The sequence below is a fragment of the Myodes glareolus genome, chromosome 22 (assembly GCF_982192425.1).
Source record: "Myodes glareolus chromosome 22, mMyoGla1.1, whole genome shotgun sequence".
In the NCBI taxonomy this organism is placed as follows: domain Eukaryota; kingdom Metazoa; phylum Chordata; class Mammalia; order Rodentia; family Cricetidae; genus Myodes; species Myodes glareolus.
The window spans coordinates 58,804,122-58,824,135 of NC_142047.1; the positions used below are offsets into that span (position 1 = coordinate 58,804,122).

At 39.5% G+C, this 20,014-nt stretch overlaps 1 protein-coding gene across 2 annotated transcripts; it reads right to left on the reverse strand.

Moving 5' to 3' along the window:
• Positions 1-1,618: 1,618 nt before the first annotated feature.
• Positions 1,619-18,402, reverse strand: LOC125410532 (uncharacterized). Of its 2 annotated transcripts, XM_085681961.2 has the most exons (5): positions 15,253-18,402; positions 14,938-15,118; positions 4,957-5,086; positions 4,692-4,752; positions 1,619-3,747 (listed from the first exon to the last, which is right to left on the reverse strand). In XM_085681961.2, the coding sequence occupies exons 2-5, from the start codon at positions 14,962-14,964 to the stop codon at positions 2,556-2,558; spliced, it is 1,410 nt and encodes a 469-aa protein (XP_085538087.2). In that variant the 5' UTR covers positions 14,965-15,118; positions 15,253-18,402; the 3' UTR covers positions 1,619-2,555. The 2 variants fall into 2 exon arrangements, with proteins under 2 accessions (XP_085538087.2, XP_048306090.3); XM_048450133.3 differs by lacking the exons at positions 14,938-15,118; positions 15,253-18,402 and having other exon boundaries at positions 4,957-5,916.
• Positions 18,403-20,014: the final 1,612 nt, after the last annotated feature.

Below are 20,014 nucleotides of genomic sequence, written 5' to 3' on the forward strand. Positions count from 1 at the left end.
AAAGGTTTTTCAATCCTTTTACATGGATGAGTTAAATATTCTTCACTATGTCAGAAGTTCTCTTGTGTTTCAAAAGGCACGTGACAGATGTACCATTTCCCAACAGAAACATTTGATTAAGAATTACACCAGCCCAGCCACAAAATCTTTGACTTACAACCTGTCCTGCCTGTAAGACTTATTAGAGCAATGGCAGCCCAGAGCTTTGTGGGAGTGGTCAACCAATGACAGGTAAAATTTGAGAGGCAGGCCATGAGAGGGAGCCCATGCCTGACACTGCCTGGATGACCAGAAACTGGAGGCTGCATAGCCCAAACACTACTGCCCCATTTGCTTCCCACAAAAAAAAAAAAAAAAATCACTGAAATGATTAATTCTGCTGTAGTAATAGATGGGTGCCTAGCCCAGCCTCATCAGAGAGGCTGCCTTGGCAGCTGGTGGGAGAGGATGCAGAGACCCACAACCAAACCTTAGGCAGAGATAGAGAGAGCCCAAGTTGGAGGTCTCTACTGGGTCCTTCCCCTTGCAGCTTTGGGTACCCTACAGAAGAGGAGGAGGACTTGTGGGAGACAGAATGGTTGAGAACACAGGGAGAGCAGGACCCAATGAATCACCTAAGCAGGGCACATGGAGACTCAACTAAAATGGCAATCACAGAGTCTGCATGTGTCTGTGTTAGGTCTGCGGCACATATTTTATAGTTGTTGGCTTAATGTTTTCAGGTGACTCCTGACAGTGGGACTGTCTCTGACTGTATTGCTTGCTCTTGGGACCCTTTTGTTTCCATTGGGCTGCCTTGACCACACTCAAGGTTAAGTTTTATGCCTGGTCTTATTGTATCTTCTTGTGCTGTATTTGGTTGATGTCTTTTCTGGGGGCAAACGGGGGGGGGGGTCAGGGCAGTGGTGGTAGAGGTGGGTGTGAATCTGGAGAAGACAAAAGGGAGGGCCTGGAAGGTATAGAGGGAAAGGAAGCTGTGGTTGGCATATATTGCATGAGAGAATAAATAAAAATTAAAAACGAGAATTATGACAAAATTGTGGAATTGTCCAGCATTTGCAAAATGTTTTCTGAAATTCTGCTTGGCAAATATTCTGTGGGGCAAGCATTAGCAACAGCAGAAGTTGTTTAAACACACAATACCTAGAGTCTTGTGATGGCATGGATGTTTCCTGAGGATCAGAAAAAGCTCTGCTAGATTCTGTGTGGAGGAAGGACCCAAGGTAACAATTTCAGGATCCTGCTCCAAATAGGTCACCAAAGCAATGGACTCAAAATGAGTAAGACATCAGAGAAACTTAGATTGTTTACCTTAAAATGGATTCTGTCCATTTATAAGTTGAAAGTCGACTAAGCATTTAGAAAATCCAATACACAGTTTCAAAAATGTTTTTAATTTAAATTGTTTGTAAATTCCTACATGAGTACTGTATTTACATAATTTCTACCCCATCACTTCCTCAATTCCTGTTTCCCCACTTGCTCTCAAATTCATGACCCCTTCTTTATTACTGCCATACACGTATGTGTATATGTAAAAGCTACTAATTCCATTTAATATTGGTAATTTCTCTTTGTCTTTGTCTCTTTCCCTCCCACCCCACCCCACATTCTGTGTGCATTTGTATTTATGTCTGGATATTGGGCTTGGATAATCTATCACAGATTTCATCCCTGAAGAAAAATGAATACTTCTTCCATGAAACACGCATACTGGGCAACTTTTCGCTTAGGGGTGGAGCTTTTATGCTTTCCACTATCAGTGTTTACAAGTCAGCTGGTGCATTTCTATTAATCTATGTATCGTCATGTGGCAGTGGCTTACTGCAGATTCAAACTGGTATCCAACTCAGGCAGAGGATCCATGGCTTCTCTGACTCTGCCCTTTTTCCTCCCAGCATTCAGTTCTGTTTTCTCCACCCACCTAAGTTCCACCCTATCAACTAGGTCAAAGCAGTTTCTTTATTCATTAACCAATGAAAGCAATACACAAACAGAAGGACCTCCTACACCATATCCTCTTTTCTGTTTAAACAAAAAGGAAGGCTTTAACTTTAACATAGTAACATTACATACAACAAACAGGTATTAAGCAAGGATTACAGTTACAATATTTATATCTACTTTATCTTTTATCATAACTAAGGAAAGCTATATTATTACAATTTATTCTTCAACTTCATCAAAGATTCCAGAAGGATACAATATTACCTAAGTAAACAGGAAGTACATTGTAAGCAACTTCCAAAATTCTAGAATTGACAGAGACATCTTTCTGCCTGGACAGTCACCCAAAGTTTTTCTGTAGCGTTGGGGCTACTGATTGATAAATGTAAATGGTTTGCCACACTGATTACATTCATAGGGTTTTCCCACAGTATGTGTTCTTTTTTATATTTGAAGATGACTGCTATGTTCAAAGGATTTACCACAATGATTACATTCATAAGGTTTCTCTCCAGTATGTGTTTTTTTGTTTTGTTTTGTTTTGAGACAAGGTTTCTCTGTAGCTTTGGATCCTGTCCTGGAACTAGGTCTTATAGATCAGGCTGGCCTCAAACTGACAAAGGTCCACCCGCCTCTGCCTCCTGAGTGCTGGGATTAAAGGCATGTACCACCACCGCCTGGCTTTCAGTATGTGTTCTTACATGTTTTTTAAGATTATAGCATTGTGTAAAGGCTTTACCACATTGATTACATTTATAAGGTTTCTCTCCAGTATGTGATCGTATATGTTTTTGTAGATTACAGCATTGTGTAAAAGTTTTGCCACATTGATTACACTCATAGGGTTTCTCACCAGTGTGTATTCTTTGATGTTTTTTAAGACCAATGCATTGTGTAAAGGCTTTACCACATTGATTACATTCATAGGGTTTCTCACCAGTGTGTGTTCTTCGGTGTTTTAGAAGACTACTGCCTTGTGTAAAGGCTTTACCACATTGACTGCATTTATAGGGCTTCTCACCTGTGTGTACTCTTTCATGTATTTGAAGATTTTTGTGATATGCAAAGTCTTTACCACATTGATTACATTTATAGGGCTTCTTACCCATGTGTATTCTTTTATGCATTTGAAGATTTTTGTGACATGCTAAGGCTTTACCACTTTGATTACTTTCATATTGTTTTTCTCTTGTATGTGTTCCATTAAAATGTATTTGAACACTAGCATGGTGTGCAAAGACTTTACCAAATTGATTACATTTATAAGGTTTTTCTCCAGTATTTGTTTTTTTATGTATTTGGATACTACTGCGTTGTGTAAAGGCTTTACCATATTGATTGCATTCATAGGGTTTCTCTCCAGTATGTATTCTTTCATGTATTTGAAGATTACTGCATTGTGCAAAGGCTTTACCACATTGATTACATTCATAAGGTTTCTCTCCAGTATGTGTTCTTTTATGTCTTTGAAGATGACTATGTTGTATAAAGGCTTTACCACAAAGATTACATTCATAGGGTTTCTCTCCAGTATGTGTTCTTTTATGTCTTTGAAGATGACTGTGTTGTGCAAAGGCTTTACCACAATGATCACATTCATAGGGTTTCTCTCCAGTATGTATTCTTTTATGGCTTCGGAGATGACTCTGGTATGCAAAGGCTTTACCACATAGATTACATTCATAGGGTTTCTCTCCAGTATGATTTTTTTTATGTATGTGAAGACTTTTGCATCGTGTAAAGGCTTTACCACAGTGATTGCATTCACAGGTTGTCTCTCCAGTATGAGTACTTTCATAGCTGCAAGGATAATTGGCACATGTAAAAAAAAAATGGTTCACCACATTTCATACACGGTTAAGGTTCACCACATTTCATACACTGTTGAATCTGTATATGTGTATGAATTAATTTCATAATTTGGTTAAATTGTAAAAAGAAATCAGATCTTACAGTTTTATCAATGTTTTTGTGTTCATGTTGCTCCCCATTATTAGGGCTTGTTTTACATTTTGAAGACACCTATGATGGTAAGACCCTTTATTAATCAGATCACTATACAGAATCTTTTTTTCTGTATGTAATTTTTTACATATTTGAAGACACCTGGAAAAAGTCAGACATTCACATGTGGTATGCTATGTCTGTTCATATTCCTATAGTCACATGAGTGGTATACAGAGTGCTAACAAGAAAAGCAAGAATACCAAATAAAAGATTTACACATTGAATAGCATAGTTTGACTATCTATTCCTCACAGACATATAGTATAGGCATTATGTTTTCTCAGCAATGACTGCCCCTTGACTCTTGACTCTAACTGCCCCGAACTAAATTTAGTACAGTCATAGCAAGCACATGGCTAACACTAGCTTTACTATGCACCGTTTGCTTATTAGAAAGCTTTGGAAATGTACTTATCACGCCTTCAATATATATACATTTTTCAATATGAGTGGTAAGAAACTAAATAGATCGGCAGTTCTATAGCATAGCTCTCATGGAGCTATGATTCAAAGGGTGAAATCTGTTAAGGCATTGCTTGCTTGTCTTCTTTCTTAAGAATGTCTTGTAAATGCAATTCACCTATCTATAACTGAGGAATATGGTTTTGTGATAATTTAATAATCATCAGTGCGCATGAAGCTGTGCTTCTTTACACTCTTGCCTTTGTTTAAAACATCTAGAGTGCATTACAATTTCTTCAGAGGCACATTTGTATCCGCTTGCACATGATAATTACCTTCCATGAATTCTGGAACTTTGACAATGTTCTTCAATATTATGGTCTTCCCAACTGTATCCTAAAAAAAAAAAAATAGCACCAGAACATATATGGTATATAATTGAAAGTTGTACAAAATTTAAGTTGCTATCTTCAGTAAAACTTAGAAGCTTGCCTGATTTACTTGCCTCACTCTTCTTTCTCAATCAGATTGTAAAAGATTGTCAAAAAATAAGGACCGATGTTCCCTTATTTGAAACCCTGAAGGAAAATTCAATCTCACCTATGATAGCGAGGTAATACCTGTGGGTCTCCAGCATCACCTCTTTGTAGAGACTCCTTTGCGAAGGATCCAGCAACTTCCACTCTTCCCAAGTGAAGTCAACATGTACATCATCATAGGTCACTGCATTCTGAAATGTCCCAAATATGTGTACAACAGAGATCATGATATTGACAACATGGTAAACATAGACTTCTCTGACTGTATAGTCATAAGTCTCTGGTGGTCCTCACACATATTCCATGACACAGACATTATAACATAATCACAAAATATTTTTGGGAGGTGTGAATGGGATATCACAGTGCAAGAGAAATCCCTATTAAAAACATAGAGAGAAAAGTAAACAAATCAACAGTAAACATGAGAGAAATTGTGTAAACAATTACAAATTAGAAAAGAAAAGTAAAATGGACAAGCTGTGGTAGAGGCTCACACATTTAAACCCTGCACTCAGAAGTTAGAGGCATGTATTGAAAGACCCCCGGAGTTGGGAGACTCTCACCCAAGTCTCAGGATAACATGACCCACTGAAAACTCATGAGAGACTGTCCTTGCTGTAATCACACGAGGTTTATTGACAGGAGCCAGCATGCTGGGGCCGAGATGCATATCCCATGCAGGGGTAGAGGATAGCTGGGAGAAGGAGTATTTAAGGGAAGAAATAGCAACCCAAAGTGGGGAGGGAGGGCGTCATTGGAAAATTCTGAAAATACCAGTGATAATCACAAGGAGGTAATTCCCTGTTTCTCAAGATTGTTCTCAAGATTATAATCTAACTTTGTGGTCAGCCAGTTCCTGGAACAGGGACATGGAACCAGCTAACCTAGATTTTTGGCTCTACTCTTCCTGGATTTATCCTGGTCTTTCAGTATATCTGCCTCACAGTTAAATTCCAGCCTAGGTTACGCAGTCAGTTCATGGACAGCCAAAGTACATATTAAGACCCTGTCTCCCCTACAAAAATCAGTCAAAAAAAACAAAAGAGATATAAAGAACTCAGAGGTTTTTACTGATGTTTCTACAAAAAGTTCTGTATTTATCTTCCAGAAACCTGACATGCCCCAATTTAAAGTATAATATTAATAAGAATATACTAAATGGTACAGTGAGTTTAAATAGTTACAAATGGACAGGTGAAAACATGAGTAATTTAAATGTTGATCATAAATGATCAAATAGGGAAGAAGAAATGGCTCAGTAGTAGGGAGCTCTTGCTGACCTTGAGGTGGTCTCAATGGACAGTACTTATTTGGAGGATCACAACTATCCATTATCTCAAGTTCAGAGTTGAACTACCATCTTGATCACTGTCAGGGCCAGGTACACACACAGTACATACCCATAGATACAGGTAAAATACTTACTTTCATTGATGAATTCAAAACATGTACAACATGGAGGAAGAAAGTTATGTGCATGCAGTTCAGAGTCACTGAGCTCCCCCTGGGTTAGGTCAGCTGCTTCTATGGGTTGCCCCATTACGGTCTTGATCACTTTGCTATATTATCGCTCCTGCGTTTCCTCGATTGAATTCCAGGAGCTCTGCCCAGTGCTTAGCAGCTCAGCCCAGGACTGATATTAGTTTATCCAAGTGCTTAGCTTGTGTGGCTAGGACGGTTTGTGGGGCCATTGGCACTGAAACCAGATTTATTCATAGTGCATGAACTGACTTTTTAGAGCCCATTCCTTGTGGAAGAATACCTTGATCTACCTAGTTGGGTGGAGGAGGTTGGTCATGTGATGTGACAGACTGTTGATTCTCCATGGGAGGCCTCATACTCTGTGAGGATTAGACAGGGGTGGGGAGTGAAAGGAAAGAAGGGAAGGGAAGGAGATTGAAAGGTAAAATTAAAAAAAAAAGAATGTTTAAAAATCAAAACAAAATAAAATAAATCACCCATGGCAGCATAAGTATCCACATTCTTGCCAGGCTGTGGTGGCACAAGCCTTTAATCCCAGGACTCGGGAGGCAGAGGTGGGCATCTCTGTGACTTTGAGACTAGCCTGGTCTACAAGACCTCATTCCAATACAGGCTCAAAGCTAAAGAGAAACCCTGCCTTGAAAAACCAAAAAAATATCCACATTCTCCAACTAGGAAGGTTGAAGTTTGAAAGCAGATTTTGGTCATGCACTTCTGACTAGACCATGAGGTTTAGGCTTGGCTTTCACAACCTGAATAGCAGAGGCAGCCACCAATCAAAACTGGGGGCAGAGGATTCAGGTGTAGCTTAGGAGTTTAAGTTTCCTCACATGGTCAAAAAAAAAAAAAAGGCTTAATGATAGGCAGTAAAAGAAGCTCAGAGGAAAAAAAATACCTGTAAACCGTTTACATTGTGTTTTCAAATGTGAATAGGCTTATGAATAAAAAGAAAATGGGTATGTAGTTGATGAAAGAAAAAAAATAGATTGAAAATAACAAAGTAGGAAAACCACAGCCTGCTACTACACAGAGGACCAAGAAGTAGGTGGCAACCCACAAGGTGGGACATACCACTCTCTAGGCCCTCCATACTAGGGGCAAAACCCCCGGACCCTCCCCCTCAGCTTCTTCAGCTTCTCTAGCCAGCCTGCAGGTGAGTTTCCTGCTGGTAGGCTGCTCCAACTCCCCCATCCCATCCATTGGACTCTGCAAGTTACAAGTCCCACTCGGCCCTTAAACCCTCCAATCCCTCCTCCACCCCTGCAGCTTCAGAAAAAGTCTGAAACCCAAGCTGCAACTACGTGAAGAGGGACAAGAGAGAGGACCAGGAGGGGAACTCTGAAGCACACGCTGTGACTCAGAGAGGGGAACAATAGAGCCAACCAAAAGAGCAGGCCAAGATAGAAGGCCAAGAGGGACCTCAGTGACCCCCTGAGACAGTGACTGTATTCAACAGACCACGAACAGTTTACAAACACACAGTCAGGGCAAGGATTGACCAAAGAGGCAGAGACACTAGTGGCATCAAATGGAGGAAGAGATGGGTTGGTGCCAATGCAAGAAATTAATCATCAACTTCAAAAGCAACATGGTAACACCAGAACCCAGTCATCATACAACAGGAAGACTTGATCATCCTAACCTAGAAGAAGCAAGCTAAATGCCCCTCAAGCCCCTCGACCAAGAATGGATAAAAAAAATTGTGGTACATTTACACAACAGAGTACTACACAGGAAAAAAAAATCTTGAAATTCCAGGCAAATGGATGGAGTTAGGACACATCATTTTGAGTAACCCAGACACAGAAAGACAATTATCATATGTACTCACTCATAAGTGGTTTTTAAACATAAAGCAAAGAAAACCAACCTACATATAACAATCCCAGAGAACCTAGATAACAATAAGGATTCTAAGAGAGACATACATGGATCTAATCTACATGGAAAGTAAAAAATTACAAGATCTCCTGAGTAAATTGGGAACATGGGGACCTTGGAAGAGGGTGGAAGGGGAAGGGAGAAGCAGGGAGGAGAGCAGAGAAAAACGTAGAGCTCAATAAAAATATAAAAATAAAAAGGAATAAACTGACAAAAAATATTCCACCTAAACACAAAAGACTATATCTCCTTCTCAGCACCTCATGAAACCTTCTCTAGAATTGGCCACATACTTGGTAACAAAGCACACCTTAACAGATACAAAAAAATTGGAGTAATCCTTGTATCTTATAGGATCACTAACTATGGTTTAAAGTTAGAATTTAACAACAACACTAATTGCAGAAAGCCTACAAGCTCATAGAGATTGATTAGTACTCTATTGAATCACCTCTTGGTCAAGGAAGAAACAAAGAAAGAAATGAAGATTTTCTAAAATTCAAAGAAAAATAATGCACAACACACCCAAACGTATAGGACACTATGAAAGCAGTGCTAGAGGAAAAGTTCATAGCACAAAGTGCCTACATAAAAAAAGTGGAGAAATCTCACACTAGTGACTCAACAAAACACCTGAGAGCTCTAGACCAAAAAGAAACAGACTCACCCAGAAGGAGTGGATGAAAGGAAATAATCAAATTGAGCTCTCAAATCAATAAAATATAAACAATACAAACAATCAATGAAACAAAGAGATAAGTCTTTGAAATAAATCAATAAAATAGATAAACCTTTATCTAAATTAATCAAAAGGCAGAGAGAGAACATCCACATTAAAAAAAAATCAGAAATGCAAAAGGGAACATAGCAGACATTGAGGAAATCATTAGGTCATACTTCAAAAACCTGTACTCCAAAAAACTCGAAAATGTAAAGAAATGGATAATTTTCTGGATAGGTACCACATACCAAAATTAAATCATGACCAGGTGTTCAATTTAAATAGACTTATAAACAGCAAGGAAATAGAAATCAGTCAACAACCAAAAAAAGTCCGAATCCAAATGGTTTCAGTGCAGAATTCTACCAGAATGTCACAAAGAGCTAATACCTATATTCCTCAAAGTGTTCCTCATAATAGAAACAGAAGGAACATTGCCAAACTTTTTATAAGGCTAGAGTTATCCTGATAACAAAGCCACACAAAGACTCAACCAAGAAAGAAAATTAAGGACCAATCTCACTCTTTAACATAGGGGCAAAATGCTCAATAAAATACTGTCAAACTGAATCCAAGAACACTTCACAAATCATTAAATATAATCAAGTCTTCTTCACCCCAGAGATGCAGGAATGGTTCAACATACAAAAATGCATTAAAGTAATCCACCATATAAATAAGCTGAAAGATTAAAAACAATGTGATCATTTCATTAGATACTGAAAAAGCATTCAACAAACTCCAATACCCTTTCATGATGAAGTTCTTGGAGAGACTGGGGACACAAGGAACATATCTAAGCATAATAAAAGCAATTTACAGCAAGTCAACAAACAACATGAAATTAAACGGAGAGAAACTCAAAGTGATTCCACTAAAAGCAGGAACAAGACAAGGCTGTCCACTCTCTCCATATCTATTCAGCATAATTCTCCAAGTCCTGGCTAGAGCAGCAAGACACCAAAGGGAGTTCAAGGGGATTAAAATTGGAAAGAAGTCAAATTGTCACTAGTCGCATATGATATGATGGCATACATAAGTGAACCAAAAGGCTCTACTAGGGGACTCCTAAAGCTGATAAATCCAAAATCAACTAAGAAATCACTAACCCTACTATATACAAATGATAAAGAAGCTGAGAAAGAAATGAGAGGAACATCAACCTTCACATTAGCCACAAATAACATGAAATACATTGTGGTAACACTAATCAAGAGAGTGAAAAAGAACTTTAGGTCCTTGAAGAAAAAATTGCAGAAGATACCAGAAAATGGAAAGATCTCCCATACTCTTCTATAGGTAGTACTGACATAATAAAATGGCCATCCTACCAAGAGCTACCTTTAGATTCGAAGCAATACCCATGAAAAGACCAACACAATTCTTCACAGACATTGAAAGAACACTGATCCACTTCATATGGAAAAACAAAAAGTAAGAATAGCCAAAACAATCCTATAAAATAAAGGAATTTTTGAAGGCATCACCATCCTTGACATCAAGCTCTATTAGAGCTACAGTAAAGAAAACAGCTTGGTAATGGCATAAAAACAGACAGGTTGACCAAAGGAATTGAATCAAAGACCCAGATATTAATCCACACACCTATGAACATCTAATTTGTTGACAAAGAAGTTAAAATTATACAATGGAAAAAGATAGGATCTTCAACAAATGATGCTGCATAACTGGACAACAACATGTAGAAGAACGCAAATAGATCCATACCTATCCCCATGCACAAAGCTCAAGTCCAAGTGGATTAAAGAGCTCAATGTAAATCTGACCACACTGAACATGATAGAACAGAAAGTGGGAAGTAGACTTCAATGCATAATCACAGAAGACCATTTTCTAAATAAAACCCTACTAGTACAGACACTGAGAGGAACAATAAATAAACAGGACCTCCTGAAACTGAGAAGCTACTCTAAAGCAGAGGACACAGTCAATAAGACAGAAAGGGATCCACTGAATGGGGAAAGATCTTCACCAACCTCATATCAGACAGAGATCTCCAAAATATATAAAGAACTCAAAAATTCAACATCAAAATTCCAAATAATTCAATTTAAAAAAATGGGGTACAGAACTGAACAGAGAAGTCTCAACAGAAGAATTTCAAATGGCCTAAAGACTCTTGAAGAAATGTTCAACATCCTTAGCCATTAGGAATACACAAATCAAAATGACTCTGAGATACCATCTTACACCAGTCAGAATGGCTGTGGTCAAAAACACCAATGATAGCATATGCTGGAGAGGATATGGAGTAAGGGGAGAACTCTTCTTTGCTGGTAGCAATGCAAACTTATACAACCACTCTGGAAGTCAGTATGGCTTTCTCAGAAAATTGGGAATCAGCCTACTTCAGGATCTAGCAATATCATTCTTGGGCATATACTCAAAAGATGCTCAATCATACTGTAAGGACATTTGTTCAACTATGTTCATAGCAGCATTATTTGTAATAGTCAGAACCTGGAAACAACCTAGATGCCCCTCAACTAAAGAATGGATAAAGAATATATGGCACATATACACAAAGGATTACTACTCACTATTAAAAAATAATGACATCTTGACATTGAAATGCAAATGAAGAGAACTAAAAAAAGCCATCCTGTGTGAAGTGATTAGGAACCAGAAAGATAAACAGTGTATGTACTCACTCATAAGTGAATACTAGCTGTAAAGAAAAGGATCTTGAGAATACAGTTCATGATCTTAGACAAGCTAAGTAACTAAGTAACTCCCACCCCCAAAATACATAGATCCACTAGGAAAGGGAAAATAGGCAAGATGGCCTGACAAAATTGGGAGCATAGGGGTGGGAAAAGAAGGAGGGGGTGGAAGTGGAGAAAAAGAGAGGAGGCAAGAACTACAGAAAAACTGTTAGCTACTCCAGATGGAGGAAGCATAAAGATGAGAATGAGGAAAGAGATATTTTGATTGAGAGAGCCATTATAGGACTAGCAAGAAACCTGGAACAAGAGAAATCCCAGGTACCATCCACAAGGATTGACCCAGCTAAAACCCTAAGCAATAGAGAAGGTGCCACCCAGCTGACCTGAGAATATAAACACCTGGGTGAAGGAAAAATGAATTTAATTTCTTTCTGTTTCAGTTGGTATTCAGAATATAATAAACAGCAGAGATCAAGTAACTCATACAGAAGAGGCCTCACCAGCTCTGCCCTTCCAACCCAGCAGACAGGGTAATAGTCTGGAAAGTTAGAATTTTAGTACACATCCTTCTATGCTCCCAGAGCACTTCCTGTTCCTTGTCCAGAGCACAGGATCCTTCGTGTACACACTCCATTACACACTCAATGTCCAGTGCAGCCAACCCTTTGCTTCTTAGTTTTGAAGTTCAGCAGCCAAACAGGTCACATTCAAACAGTGAGTGTTGTTAAAGCAAAAAAGAGGCCATGGGTTAGAAAACAATGAGAAGCCATGGTAAGACTTGGAGGCAAGAAAGAGACTCCACATATGACATAGTTTTTATGTCAAATAGTTATTTTGAAAAGGTGAGCCGGCTTTAGGGCCATAAACTCCAGTGAATAAGGATTTGAAAGAGAGCACACCAAGGATTACTCACACCTTTCTCTCAGCCAGTATATCTTAAACCTGGTTACATGATAAGGTCAGTCCTTTATCCAAATTCTGGATTGCCCAGGTCTGTGGATCTCAATGAATGACAGCTCAGATCATTTACAGAGCATCTAAAGTTGATGCTCTGAGTTCACATTTCTAATATCAGCTACCGCCAATGCAGGAAGCTTTCACCTTCCTTCCTGTGCTGTGACTACATCAGATTCAAAGTTGGTTAATGAACGCGATTCTTACACAGGTTGTTCTTCATTTTGTAACTCCCTAGGAAAAGTTAAGTTAGAGAGATTGGAGGACACTCATTCCCTGGTCTCTTAACCTTCTAACTGAACAGTCAAGGCCCAGCATGGAAGGAGCTGCAGGACTGTCTTTCCAGCAATGAGCAGCAGAGGCAGTACTAGGCACTGAAATCAATTCTCAACTTTATAGCTCCAGGCAAGCCTGGGATACAGGAGATATTGCTCCAAACAAATATAAATAAATCAATAGCACTCGATAAAAAGGGAATAAAATTCTAAGGAAAGATTGGAGAACAGAAATACAGATGAGAGCACAAATGAACATAAAGAAAATGGTAAAATATGATACCATAAGTGACTTTTTAAAAAGATAAAAATAATGGATTAGGATTCAAAAATTTAACTATATTGACTTTGAAAAAGAATAGGTCCTTTCCTAGTAGAATAAGAGATTGATTGATCTTGACTATATGCACAGGTTGGCTGCTGAGATCTGTAACCTGTCATACAGTTACAGACAATTGCCCTATTCTCTAACATAAATGTACAAAGCAGGAATGAACATATCTGCACAAGAAATTCACTGATTGCACATTTACTTTTTATTGCCGCCAGGTAACTTTCTAATATTGTTCACCCACCAATCCAGTCTGACTTGAATCACATGACATGAATTAATACATGCTGGAAAATTACAACTGAACTCCTCTTTCCACAATGAGGTCCTTTTTTCATAATGGTGACTCCAGCAGCAGGATTGCCTACCCTGCTTCACTTCTGTGTTGTACACCATAAACTATTCCTGCTATTCTGGTCTGGAAGCCAAAGCCATGTTCTACATGCAAATACTTTTCCTGTAACTGCAATGGACAGTCGACCACACGACTCAATGAATAATTTTAAATCTCTGAGGTGGTACAGTCATTCAATTTAAGAATGTTGGAGGTGTAATACAGAGGATAACAAAATCATGGCCCTGAAGTACAATAGTCTCAAATCAAGGCCACCTGAGTCAAAAGAAGAAAGCTTGTCTCAAAACTATCTTTCTAAAAGGCTGGAAATGCCCTGCGTAATGCCCTGGACCAGGCCATTAACAGTTCTATATTCCTAGTTTTAGAAAAAGAGCTCTGTTTTATTCTCCAGACATCAAGACCTTGGGCAAAGCTCCTGAGGCCTAGACACCAGGCTTTTCTCTTTCTCATTCTCTCTAGAATGTTCTTTCTCTCTGTCTGAGGGTCAAAATGAAAGTGTTGCTCCACCAAGACAGGTCTCAACACCAGTGTTTACTTTTCAAGTAGTTGTCACCTGGTGTCATACTGCCCCTCTCTCAGAAGTAATCTTGTCTCAAGGAGAAAACTGGAACTTTAAGACACACCAGGCATTTAGGTAGACGCTGTAAAGCCTCCTTAAGCACCTTGCTAGAGGCCTGCTCTTTGATAGGTGAATGGGACTAGGAGACTTTTGTCAACCTGGGTGTAATGATTTGCAGTCAAATGTCAGAAAAATCCTGGTGATAAAAGTGTGTGTACCCTAGCATTCTAACTCTACCGGGCCTGGTTAGCATTTACTTATCTTTGGGATGTTTTAGAGGCAGCCCTCCCTCAGTTAAATTTTACATTCTTTGCCTTTCGAGCTCCTAAGTACTGGTAAATCATTTATATCACCAAGTCTACTCTTCCACATCACAGTGTAGTGTAGTGCTAACCAACATAAGAGATTCCTTTTACAACCACCACAAAAGTAAATGTAATTGGACCGTTCACGAAACATTTAAATGCAAAAAATGCTTAAGATACTGGAAAAACTAGGTCTCTCCAAGTTTGGCAATATCCTTTTCATGGCTGCACCAAAAGTACATTATTGTTGACTACAAATACATTTCTACACACATTTTTAAGCTCTCAGTGCTGTGCACAGACGCCGCCCAAAGACCAGTTATTCAGATGCCTGTTTGGTACAGGGAGTTGCAAGGACCATGTGGAAATTCACAGGTTAAAGAATCTTGACTGCAGATTCCCACCCAGGCCTCAGGAGAACCAGACACACTGACTTCTGCACCTCCTCATCCGCTCTCCACCATCTGGGGACAGTAGCCCCTTGCTCACCATTTTATGGCATTCCTGCTCGCCCATGACTGGCTCACAGCTCCCTGAAGCAGAACTTGAAGTGCAGTACACCAAAACAATGGCACCAGCTCCTCTGCAAATCCAGCCTAGGCTCCCGGAAAGACCCTGCACCACTTGGGACTGGCAGTTCAGTCTGGAGACTCTGATTGGCTAGTGAAGCCTGAGTGACAAGAACACTGGCTTTAGGATTACAGTGTACTTAAAGACTCAGCACAATGGTTCTTGACTCTGCTTTCCACCTCAGACCCAGACCTTTCCCAGATCTACAGCGATTTGCATTTCAATATCACTTACCCCAGGCTCCAATTGCTGACTCTGCTGTCTTCCCGCAGTCCATAAGCACTTCCCTTTCTTCCCCTGCTCAGGGTGTGTGAGTAACTTACACAACACTTTCCTCAAGACGAAGTGGAATGATTCTCTGTCCCATAAATGGAAACGTATCCAGAATATTAGCTATTTTAAAGAGAGAATTAAGAACACAAAGGAGATTTTTTTTTCTCTTGTTTCTCGCTGAGGTCATGTGAACTGAAGATACTTTCTAAGTGTAAGTCACTTGCACTTCTGAGAACTAGAAGAGAAATTCAGGGACCAACTAAAAATCTGTTAGATCTGTGTCCCACTAGAAAGCTAAATGATGGCTCATTACTTTTGAAGTGCTTTTCTAGAACTCAGAGAAAACTCTTGACAAATGAATAATAATAAAAAGAGTAGGTTCAGGGTAAATTGAATACTTAAGAGAACAATGGAAGTAGGAAGACTGTCTTATGAGTACTATTGTTAGCCAGCACACCTTCCTCAGGGGGCAGGTGAAGAAAAAACACTGCTACATAATTCAAGGGTCTCTACACGAGCAGGACTGGTAGAAATCAGTCTCTCCATGTTGGTAGAAAGTGGGTTTATTAGAATGCCTCATAGGCTGTGGTCCAGTTAGTCCTACATTGACTGTCTGCCAATGGGAAGTTCAAGACTGCAGTTGTTGTTCAGTATATGAGGCTGGAAGTCACAGCTGGTCCTCAGTATACACCAATTCAAGAACATGGGCGATCCTTCCATTTTCTGGTGTCCTATTCAATTTCTTTCTTCAAAGCCTTAAAGTTCTTCTCAAACAGATCGTTCACTTCCTTGGTTAGTGTTATCCCAAAATACTTTATTCTATTTGTGGCTATTGTAAAAGGTGGTGTTTCTCTGATTTCCCTCTCAGCTTCTTTATCCTTCGTGTATAGGATGGCTACTGTTTTTTTTTTTTTGAATTGATCTTGTATCCTGCCATATCACTGAAGGCATTTATCAGCAATAGGAGTTCTTTGGTAGAGTTTTTGTGGTCACTGATGTACACTATCATATCGTCTGCAAATAACAAAAGTTTGACTTCTTCCTTCCCAACTCAAATCCCCTTGATCTCATTATGTTGTCTTATTGCTATTGCTAGAACTTCAAGCACTATGTTGAAGAGATATGGAGAAAGTGGACAGCTTTGCTTTGTTCCTGATTTTAGTGGAATGGCTTTGAGTTTCTCTCAATTTCATTTCATCTTAGCTGTTGGCTTGCTGTATATTGCTTTTATTATATTTAGGTATGATCCTTGTATCCCTAATCTCTCCAAGACTTTATCATAAAGGAGTGTTGAATTTTGTCAAATGCTTTTTCAGCATCTAATGAAATGATCATATTGTTTTTTTCTTTCAGTTTATTTATATAATGAATTACATTGATATATTTTCATATGTTGAACCTGCCCTGCATCTCTGGGATGAAGCCTACTTGATACAAAACATTTGTTCAACTATGTTCATAGCAGCATTATTTGTAATGGCCAGAACCTGGAAACAACTTAGATGTCCCTCAATGGAGGAATGGACAAAGAAAGTGTGGAACATATACACATTAGAGTACTACTCAGCGGTAAAAAAACAATGACATCTTGAATTTTGCATGCAAATGGATGGAAATAGGAAACACTATACTGAGTGAGATAACCCAGACCCAAAAAGATGAATGTGGTTTGTACTCACTCATTAGTGGACTCTAGCCATAAACAAAGGACATTGAGCCTATAGTTCACAAACCTAGAGAAGCCAAATAATAAGGTGAACCCAAAGAAAAACATATATAGATTCTCCGGAAATTGGAAGCAGACAAGATTGCCAGGCAAAAGTTGGGAGCATGGAGGTGGGGATAGGGGGAAGGGAAGAGGAGTAGGGAGAAGGGAGAAGGGAAGGATTGGGGAGAGCTTGGGTGAGTGGGAGGGTTGAGATGGAGGAAGGGTGGATATAGGAGCAGGGAAGAAGATATCTTCATTAAAGGAACCATTTTAGGGTTGGCAAGAGACTTGGCTCTAGAGGGGATCCCAGGTGTCAATGGGCATGTCCCCAGCTAGGTCCTTGGGCAGCAGAGAAGAGGGTGCCTGAAGTAGCCTTGTCCCATAGTCACACTGATGAATATCTAGAATATCACCATAGAACCTTCATCCTGTGATGGATGGAGATAGAGACAGAGACCCACATCAGAGCACTGGACTGAGCTCCCAAGGTCCAGTTGAAGAGCAGAAGAGGAAAGAAGATGAGCAAAGAAGTCAGGACCGCGAGGGGGAAAAAGGAGGGTGAGTAGGGGAGTGGGAGAAAAATGGGAGGAGGGGAGGAGGTGGAAATTTTGAATGGTATTATTTATAAAGCAATAAAAAAGGGGAAAAAAAGAAAAAAAGAAAAAAAAACAAGTAGGACATTTCCTTATAATTTACTTGGCTTGTTGCCACATGATAGAAAAACCTTTTAATACTCTTCCATTGAATATTTTTAGGACATTGAGGGCTCCAGCACATTTCCTATCAATAGCTGATCAATTTCATCATTACCTTGTGTTACAGGGCCTGGAAGACCCAAATGAGATGACTCTTATTCCTGATTATTTCTTGTAACTGAAGAAATAATGCCAAATCTGTATCATCTTGCATAAATTAAGCAGTTTCAATATGCAAAACAACTTTCAACATGTTGCAAATCAGTAACTATATTGAGAGTTTTTCTCTGTAAAATCCATTAATATCATCATAATAACGTATAATTCTGATTTTTAGACAGAATTGTAAGGTGTTTGAACCACCTTACTTAAACTTTCTGACTTATACCTTGTCTTTCCTGATTTATTTATATCAGTATCGTGTTTTCCTAAAACAAAATTCCCAGGAAAATTATAATTTCCTGGTGTCTACTGCTTCTCTAGTTCTTAACCAAAGAAAGAGAAATAAATGTCTCTTAAAATATCCTTATTCATACCAGAAAGGCAAATACCAGGTGGTATGGATAGTCCTTCTGTGTATGTGTTAATTTTATTGGTTATTAAGGGAGCTGCTGTCGACCAATGGCTTAACAGAATATAGGCAGGCAGGGATATATAGAGAGAAAGTAGGTGGAGTCAATGGAACAGCCAGGGGAGAAAGAGGAGAATTCCCAGGCAGAACCTTGCTGGTAGGCCACAAGCCTCATGGTAAAATATAAAAATCATAGAAATAGGTTAATGTAAGATATAAGAGCTAGCTAGCAATACGCTTAAGTTATTGGTCAAGCAGCAATTTAAATAATACAGTTTCTGTGCAATTATTTCAGGAGTCTGGGAGACTGGGAAGTGAACAGAAGCCTCCGACTACAACCAGAGATTAATGGGATGGAGACTTAGGAGCTTTAAGTTTGGAAGTCATGCTATGTGGAGGGCTGCAACCACATTCTCCATTACTTTAAGGGGCAGAGGTAGTTGACCTCTGTGACTTCAGGGTGTGGCAGTACACACCTTTAATCCCAACACAAGGGAGGCAGAGGTAGATTAACCTCTGACTTCAAGGGGCAGAGGCAGATTGACCTCTGTGACCTCAAGGTGTGGTAGTATACGCCTTTAATCCCTATGCCTGGGAGGCAGAGACAGATTTCTGTGAGTTCAAGGTGTTGCAGCACACGCCTTTAATAACTTTCCACTGCTGCTGTCCCTGCCTACTTCCGAGGCGTCATCTGGGTTGATGGGCAGCGGACCAATCCAAGAGTGACACGTCCAAAGCGAGGACTGTTTCCTATATAAGGGATGGGTTCCCCTCATTCTGGGTCTCCGCTTTGTAAGCTTATGCTCTCTCTCTCAAGACGCATTAAAGCTTTTCTGCAGAAGGATCCTAAGTGTGTCGCGTTGTTCTTGCTGGTGAGACGGTAGCGTGGGACAATGCTATACCTACACCTGTGAAAGGAAGTATCCTGGATATATATAGCTGTGAGGGGAATCCTCATTGTTGGGAAATCATGCTATAACTGAAGCTGTAGAGGGAAGGTATCCTGGATATCTTCAGATCTGACGTGAAAGACACCATGACTGCTGTCAATAGCTGTGAAGTGAAGGAATCTTTAATGCATAAATCTGGGAGGAGAAAGAAACCTTGACTGTCGGGAACTCAGGCTATTCCTGAAGCTATGTTCTGGTTGGGAATGATCTGCCCATAGGATGTTCCAATCCTGCTCTTCTCCATCAGAGCCCACACAGCTGAGTTCTGTTCCACTTGCTAAGAGAGCTTCCCAGGAAAGATGTCCATTGCTATTCTGCTCCACCCTAGTAGGGATTCCCAGCAGTGATGTCCATTTCATCTCAGCTTTGGACCAAGTTTTTAATTTTCTGTTTCACTCAATGAATGGAAAAACACCTAGAGAAATGTAGACATCTGTTCTGGGTCAAATAAAATGTTGCTACTTCTGCTCTACTCCCTAGATGGATTTCCTGAGCAGAGGGGTCTTTTTATTCCATGCTGTGATACCCTAGGAAGTTTCTAAACAGAGGTTCTGCACTGTTCCAGCAAAAGAAAAACTTCACCCTAAACTTACTCAAAAGATTTATTTGGGATGTGATAATGCAGATAATTGCCTGAATCTTTCTGAGTGGAAAAGATCAGCTGTCAACTGAATGGACATAAGTTTTATATGGGGCTTATTAGGGTTGAAGTTTTTCCAGGGAGATTTTTATTGGGGGAATTGAACAGACTTCATTCAATCCCTCAGTTTGAATAAGCTCAGAGATTTGCTGGAGTTTG

What these genes read in the sequence shown, in the direction of transcription:
- LOC125410532 (XM_048450133.3), bottom strand. Translation starts at nt 5,122, where the DNA reads ATGATCTCTGTTGTACACATATTTGGGACATTTCAGAATGCAGTGACC. An exon ending in GTATTACCTCGCTATCATAG is followed by an intron (nt 4,753 to 4,956) that starts GTGAGATTGAAT and finishes TTTTTTTTTTAG; the next exon opens with GATACAGTTGGGAAGACCAT. An exon ending in AGTTCCAGAATTCATGGAAG is followed by an intron (nt 3,748 to 4,691) that starts GTAATTATCATG and finishes TTATCCTTGCAG; the next exon opens with CTATGAAAGTACTCATACTG.